This window comes from Condylura cristata, unplaced genomic scaffold (assembly GCF_000260355.1).
Source record: "Condylura cristata isolate star-nosed mole 26May11 unplaced genomic scaffold, ConCri1.0 scaffold00017, whole genome shotgun sequence".
Taxonomy (NCBI): Eukaryota; Metazoa; Chordata; class Mammalia; order Eulipotyphla; family Talpidae; genus Condylura; species Condylura cristata.
Window position 1 is genome coordinate 34,853,961 of NW_004567118.1, and position 7,490 is coordinate 34,861,450.

Consider the following 7,490-nt stretch of genomic DNA (forward strand, 5'->3'; position numbering starts at 1 on the left):
TTTATTTTGCTTTATTGTTAAAAAAAAAAAAAAAAAGAGCTGTGAGTCCTAGTGGCACAAGGTGTTAAGCTGCAGCACTGTGAAACTATCCACAGCCACTGAAGCATGAGTTTGATCCCTGGCCAGTGAAGTGACCCATATGACACAGCAGACCTCACCTGTCTCTCCCACAGCTCCCCTCAGCAGTGTACTTCAGTCGACCTTCGTGTTCTGTTCCCTTCTGTCTCTGGAAAATCCTCTCAACACCCTGCTCTGCACCTCTGGCCTATACCGCAGTTCTTGTTCATAAATAAACAAATATTTTTTAAAAATAAGATTCTATTAAACTATATGTATAGTTAACATTAAAATGTGAAGTTAGCCTAGAGCCTACCTTAAAAGATCTTAGAAATTTCAGGACTAAAAAGAGGTCTACATAGCCTTTCTCCAAATGTCTTCTTTGTTTACCATGAGATAGTTAAAACCCTAACATTCCTTCTGGTTTTATTTCTTATCAGTGGAGAAACAAAAAAGTTAAGTTACTCCCTGGTCAACCTCTCTACCAATGAAGATATATTTTATAGTTACCATTTTTATTCTTCTTGCCCCCTAACCCCCTTTTTAAGAACAGGGCTATCAAAGCAAACTTTATGAAACAGTAGTATTTCCCAATTTTAAAAACATGTACCAATGATGTCTTCTTATCAGCCTGAGCTTTTTTTATGCCACCAATATTATCCAATTGATGTAATTCCACTTAAAAGCAAAGAAATATAATACTTTAGTTAACCTATATAGTCTTTTAGAGGTTAACAATATAATAATTGCCATTAGAATTTCTTGAATCACCGAAAATAGCTTATAACTCCTTTCCTTAACCAACTTTGCCCTTGCCATGATAACCACCATGACTATCTTCATGAAAGTATTGGTCAATGGTCATAAATTCAAATTCTTATAGGAACCAAGAAGATCAGTGAATGAAGCAAGCTAGATGCAAAACCACGTGGAGCAGTGGGGATTGTGGCAAATCATGAATACATCTATGTATAAAAGAGGGCTAAATGTATCACCAGGAAAGAGCTTCTGATTCATTAAGAGAAGTAAAAAACTTTGTGTTTGATATGTAATTATCCTAATGAAAAATTTCAAAATTTAATTCTATAACACATGTCTTGAAGTAGGATAATTCTTTCACACCATTATACACCATATTCTGTTAGGCCAGTTACAGCCCAGGTTAACTTAGGCTTTTATGATCTCATGGAGCTCTTTTAGTTTTCACTCCTCCTTCCCTCCAAAGGTATGATCATAAGGAACTAAGTCAGGGGACAATTAGTTATACAGTACTGAGGACTTTATCTGCATTATTTGATCTTATAAACAATTCTATGATGTAATCATGATTGTACCAACTTGTCAATGAGGACATAGAATGTTTAATAATGTTTATAGATAGTGACTAAGCTGAGATTTATAACCAGCTAATTGGAGCTTGGGAGCTATAGTTGCCAGGATGATATCACAAAAGAGGCAAAGGTTGAATTAAAAAAAAAATTCATCTCTCTCACACTTTTCCAAGAATGACATTAGTATTGATTCTACTTCTAATAACCAATGGAGAAATTATTTTAGTAAGTAAAAGAAATTTAAAATAATCTTAGACAGCCTTTTGAAAATATCACAATACTCCTTGAGATAACTTGTGCTCTCCTGGAGTGTTGTAGGAATAGAGCTAAGAACTACTGCCCTAAATATTTGTTTGTCCCTCTGATGATAACAATCACCATGTGCTACTCTTTGCCAAAGGGTTTGGTAGATAATTTCTTATTTGGCAACAACCCTAAAAGGTAGGTGTTGGAATTCCCATTTTACGGATGAAGATATTGAGGATTAGAGAAACAAAGGAAGTTGCTCAACCACATCTAGCATGAAGTAGGAGCTGGGATTCAAACTCAGGGCAGTCTGACCCCAGAGCTCATGTTCTTTCCTCCATACTGAACTGTCCAGGGGGTAGAGGGGGAAAGGGTAACATTCCTCAAATGTGATTGAGAGCATTTTACTACTTTAGGGATTTGGGGGTGGAGCAGAGATATTGATCCCTCACAGAATATCCTTTCTTCATCCCATGTCCCTGTTCCCTTGGTATTAGCTAATCTACATGACTGGTTCTAGTCAAAGGCTTTGAGATTAATGATGTCACTTATGGGCAAAGTACGGTAAATTGGGTACATGTTCTTTAGGTTCTTCCTTTGATATGGCAACTGTGGAAATGTTAGAGCAGCCTGAGATTCTGAATAAATATGTGGAACAGAGTATCTGTGCATGTGTAAGTAGAAATAGACCCTTCTATCAAACCACTAGATTTTAGGATCAATTTGTTACCGCAGCATAAATTTAACTTATCCTAACTTATGCAGGTATTTTCATTATAATAAAAATTCAGGAGAAAGTTTCATCTAGCTTAATAAAATTAAGTGCTTAATTTTGGGGGAAATTTTCATAGTAACTCTTATCCTTCCTGATGAATGCTGAGTAACATACAACAAATCGATGTTTTTTCCCTTTGAATTGATTTGCACCTATTAACAGCACATCTTCAAAGTAGTAGGGGAGAAGTTATGCAAAAAATAGTATCAATTTATTAAAAGATCCAAATTATACTCAATCTCATGCTAATGACTATAGAGCAAAACTATATATTAATAACAAATTCCTGAACACTCAGGTATATTTTCTCAAGAACCTGTCTCTGCAACAATGAGGTTGTCATATGGCAAACAATTTACATCATAAGTAGTTTTTACTTAAATAATATTGGAAAACATGGAGGACATTACCAAAAGCACTCAGAGAATTGTGTATGTATTAAGAGAAAATGTCAATCTGGAGTTCTTACAGTAAATTGCTGCTAAGGAAACTCATGAATTATTTGTCTATTTCTTCTGACACTCTTGATGATAGCAATAGGTTCAGCCTCTGCTTAAAATATAATTTTGGACAGAAATTTCTTACATTTCATATAACCTTATACCTTATAAGATGTTTTATACATATCTTTCTGATCCTCATCATAACTCTGTAAAGTAAGAAGTGCTGGCAATATTTATGATTTGCAAATGGAGGTACTAAAGTTCAGAAAGGCTAAGTGAACTGTCTAAGGTCACACAGCTAGTCACAAACCCTGCCTTTAGCTCTAAGTATCACAATGACTCAGTGCAATTTGTACAAGACAAATCATTTAACCATTTTGCCTTACAGATGATCACTAAATACCGGAAACACTGGATAGAGGAACTAAGAAATCAAACTAACACAAAAAAATTGTTAGGAATTATCAAAATTGAGTTATCTGAGTTACTTGGAGTATAATAAAAGTTGTGCACCTATAAGCACTCTTCAAAGCACTCTAAATATAGCTCAATATTAATAAAACCAAACCACGGCCCTCTCTTGTGGCACAATGGGTTGAAGCACAGCACTGTGAACTGTGCCACTGGCAGCACAAATTTGATCCCCAGCCAGGGAGCTGATCCATATTATGTAGCAGACCCCTCCTATTTCGCCCGCTGCTCCCCTCAGCAGTGTACTTCATCTGTCTGTCTGCTCCCCACTCTCTCTCTGGTGAAACCTCTCACCCTCCTTCCCTCACCTCTGGCCTATCCCAGATCTTATATGCTTAAGTAAATAAATCTTTTAAAAATATAAAATAAAAACCATATCACAGGGGTTCTATTTAATTTATGGGTGTCCTTTTAATTCAGGGGGGAAACTGAGGCACAGAGAATTTAAGTCTTGTGTCCTGGGTCATATAGCCCGTTAGTGGCTGAACCAGGACTTAGACAGAGGAGTGTGGCTCTTGGGTCCTTAATCACTAGGCTCATTACCTCTTGCATTAAAAAGTAACTTACATAGTACTTCCTATTTATCAGGACAAACATAAAAGATTCATTTAATCCAATTATAACACATTCAACATTAAGTTAAAAAAAGAAAGAAAATAAAAGTGGAGAGTGAAGAAAAACAGGAGAGGGAGGGAAGGAAGGAGAAAGAGAAAGAAGCCACAGAGAGAGAGAGACTTAAAAGTGCCTGCATGAGACTTGCTATTTAACCCAAAGAATATGTGCCCTCATGTGAACATGAGACAAGGCAGAGAATCAGCTCACCTGGTCAGTTCCAGCTTTCTCATGGCTTTCAAAGTGTGAGGGCCTCAGGGCTGAAAATGGTTTAGTGTTCAAGAATTTGCCTTTTTCTTACACAATTGGCCCTAGGCCAAACCAACTACTTCATTTTGGTTTTTAACCAAAGAAACAGTAATATCTTCCCATAATGCAATAAAAACTGGTTCTACTGTACTAAAAGGAGCTATTTGGGTGAAACTTGCCCAAGGAATTTCCAAGGAAAAATTGTATTTTAATCAATTTTTGTTTAACTCTGGAACTCAATCTTTGAATAAGCTTCAACCCACTTGATTCACTGAACCCCACTGGTGTCAAAGCATGTAGCTGGATTCCCATATAATCTGTATACAACTTTATTATATATTGTTAACGTTGCTCTCGAAAAGTTTTAGCTATTCATGAAACTATCAGATGTATGAAAAGTTGCTTGGAAAAAAAGGGGTCTCTCATCCAGGTACAGCCACTAACAAGCTGCTCAGCTCAAGGATGTCATATAATCTTTCAGATACTCAAAAGTAAGACTAGACCAAAAGATAATCTCTAAGACCCTGTGAGCTCCCAAATTGTATGGTTGAACTTTAAAAAGTTTTTAATGGTCACGAAACAATTCTTGGGAGACTTGTGTGTAATTCTGCAAACTACGCTCCTTTTACAACAGATTCTCATCCCAAAACAGGTCATTTTTTTTTTAACTCCAGTTGTCATTTGTAAGTTTTATAGGCAGCTCACAGCCATCATTTAAAACATTCCACCAAAGAGGATATAAAGATTCATAGCCTTGAATTCCTGAATTTTATAGTTATGGTACTCATAAAAGTGTTTAATAACAAACCTGGCTCACTTGGAAATCATGATCTAAAGGACTTTGTCCCAATTTGAGATGAGAATCATATTTGTTTTTAAGAAAATATTTCTGTCCAGCAAGGCCAGAGGTACAAGCTGGGTGCCCCCTGCTGGCATAGGCCACAGGGTGGGGGCAGGGTGGGCCCTTTGCCACCAGATCTCAGGGTCTAGGAGTCTTGGGGGTGGGGGGAGCTGGCCTCTACCTCCATGTAGGTGGGAGCTGTGTTACCTCTGCATGGTGTCTCAGGCTAGGGGAGGGGAATGCAAGGCTCCATCTCCATGTGGTCTCAGGTCTGACCTAGGTCTGACCTAGTCCCAGTCAGTTCAAAGGCACCATCTGGGTGACCTAAGTCTCTGGCAGGGGGCCCCAGCACCCCCTAGGGCCTAGGCTGGTGGTAGTGGGGGGTGGCAGTAGTGTGTAGAGCTAAGGTTAGGGGGGTTCCCCTTCCATTCTGATTCCCATTTCAAGCAGACTGGTGCAAACACCTATAATTCAGGCACTCCTGCTGCAGACCTTCAGGAGACAAAAGGAACAAATCAAATCCTTGACATAGTCATTGCTTGGGGTGGAGTACAGAGTACAGTTTAATCCACAAGAGATGGGACCCTGAGATAATCTGGTGTGGCAAGCTATCATATGAGCTTCACTTATAATATCTTTAGGGACTGGGGAATCAAACCCCAGTCCAAAGGTGTGTGCAATGTGAGGTTTCCTCCTTTTCCAGCTGGGGGAGGAAAACATCAGAAATATGACGGGGGACCCAGGAAAGAACTAGAAACCAGAAAAGAAGAGAAGAAGAGTGGCTCCAACCACCTAACAGAGTCTGTCCTCACTGGGGAACTTCTTCACTGATACTGGCAGAGAGCAGGGTTCTCAACACCAAAAGTGTAGTCATAGAAGCAGCATCATGTGACTGGATGGAACAATCAGTGTGAATGAGGATACATGGAACCCAGAGAACAAACTGGTTTGGAGAAGACAGGACAGTCTCCTACATCACAGGAAAGCCCAAAATCAAGGAGGAGAACCAGCCCACACACCTACCCTACAAGATGTTGGTGCTGTGCCTTGCTACCTGTCCCCTAGTTTTTCCAGGAGATCTGAGCAGCCTGGTCTGCAGTGGTCCAAGAGCCCAGGTCCTCACCAAGGAAAAGGACAAAGTTTTAACAAAAAGACAAGCCCAGTGGGCTGCACATTGATCTACTATGTCTTGCAACCAGGGTGTAATGGAAGTGATGGAGTAGGAGAATGGGGGTGGGGGGAGGCAGCAGGTGGTGCTATGTGAGTGGATTATTGGTGGGTGAGCCCCACCTAAGAGGAACAATAACTTTAAAAAGATGACCCATGGGGCCCTCCCTGGTGGCGCAGCAGGCTAAAGCACAGCACTGAGAAGCTAAAGCCACTTCAGCAGGAGTTCGACCCCCGCCTGCCTGGGAGGAGTCCGCATGGCATGGCAGACCTCTCCTGACCCGCCCGCTGCTCCCCTCAGCAGTGTACTTTGTCAGTCAGCCTGTTCTGCTCCCCACTCTCTGGTGAATCCTTTCACTGCCCCTGCAACTCTGGCCTGTACCGTATGCACAAATAAATCTTAAAAAAAAAAAAAAAAAGATGACCCATGATGTAAGAAAAAATCATATATAAATGCATATTTCTGCTAAAGATTTCTGCCCTTTTGATCACACTAAATGTAGGCATTAAGTATTTTGATTCCATAGTGCTATCCATCATCTCATTAAGACTTCTACTAGTGACCCTTGTCATGATGAGTGGTTGTCATGATTTTCTGACTACATCAGACAAATTTAAACTGGCCAATGTGAAAACTCAACAGCTGCATATTTATGTGCTTAGGAAAAACGTCCTGATTATGTTCCAGTTGTCAAAGCCTAGAGTAAAAGCACCCATAAACTTAACCATCCATAAACAGAATATACATAAATGGTTGCTTTGTTACAAATTAGAAAAATGACACACAGCAATACTCAGCAATTTATCAATCTGCAAATTTGCTGTTTAGACTGGTGTGTCTAATGTACTTGAATTTCAAAGTGCTTTCATTTATATTGTATCTTTTATCCTGAGGCTTAAAGAGCTAAAATGTTTAGGTTCTGGGATCAAGTCACCTACCTCTATCAGTTTAATAGTATCTGACATTGTGCAAATTATAACCTCATTGTTCTGAATTTCCTCATCTGTAAATTGGGGGCAGTAATAGGATAGCTACTATACTACTATTAATAGTAATATTAATAGCAACAAGGTTATTGCTAGGATTAAAAAAGCTAAGATTTATATATTGTAAAATCTATGGCATAGTAAGCACTAAATAAATTTAGATGTAGTGAACACCCCACTTTTCTGGAGAGGAGACAGACTGATAAGTGGCAGTTTAAGCCTGTAAAGTTAGGCTTAACACGAGGTCTAATAGACTCTAAACCTTGGTCTGTTAACTCTATGCTTCCTTTAAAAAAAAATTTTTTTTTACA

The 7,490-nt window shown here is 39.0% G+C and overlaps 1 protein-coding gene across 1 annotated transcript in view; it reads left to right on the plus strand.

The window, feature by feature from the left end:
• The window catches only part of TMIGD1 (transmembrane and immunoglobulin domain containing 1), an 18,523-nt gene extending 12,667 nt beyond the window's left edge, over positions 1–5,856 (plus strand). Inside the window, exon 6 of the mRNA XM_004685145.1 lies at positions 5,667–5,856. Within this exon, the coding sequence (XP_004685202.1) occupies positions 5,667–5,856 (190 nt within the window). The remainder of the gene's footprint in view (positions 1–5,666) is intronic.
• The last annotated feature ends 1,634 nt before the right edge of the window (positions 5,857–7,490 follow it).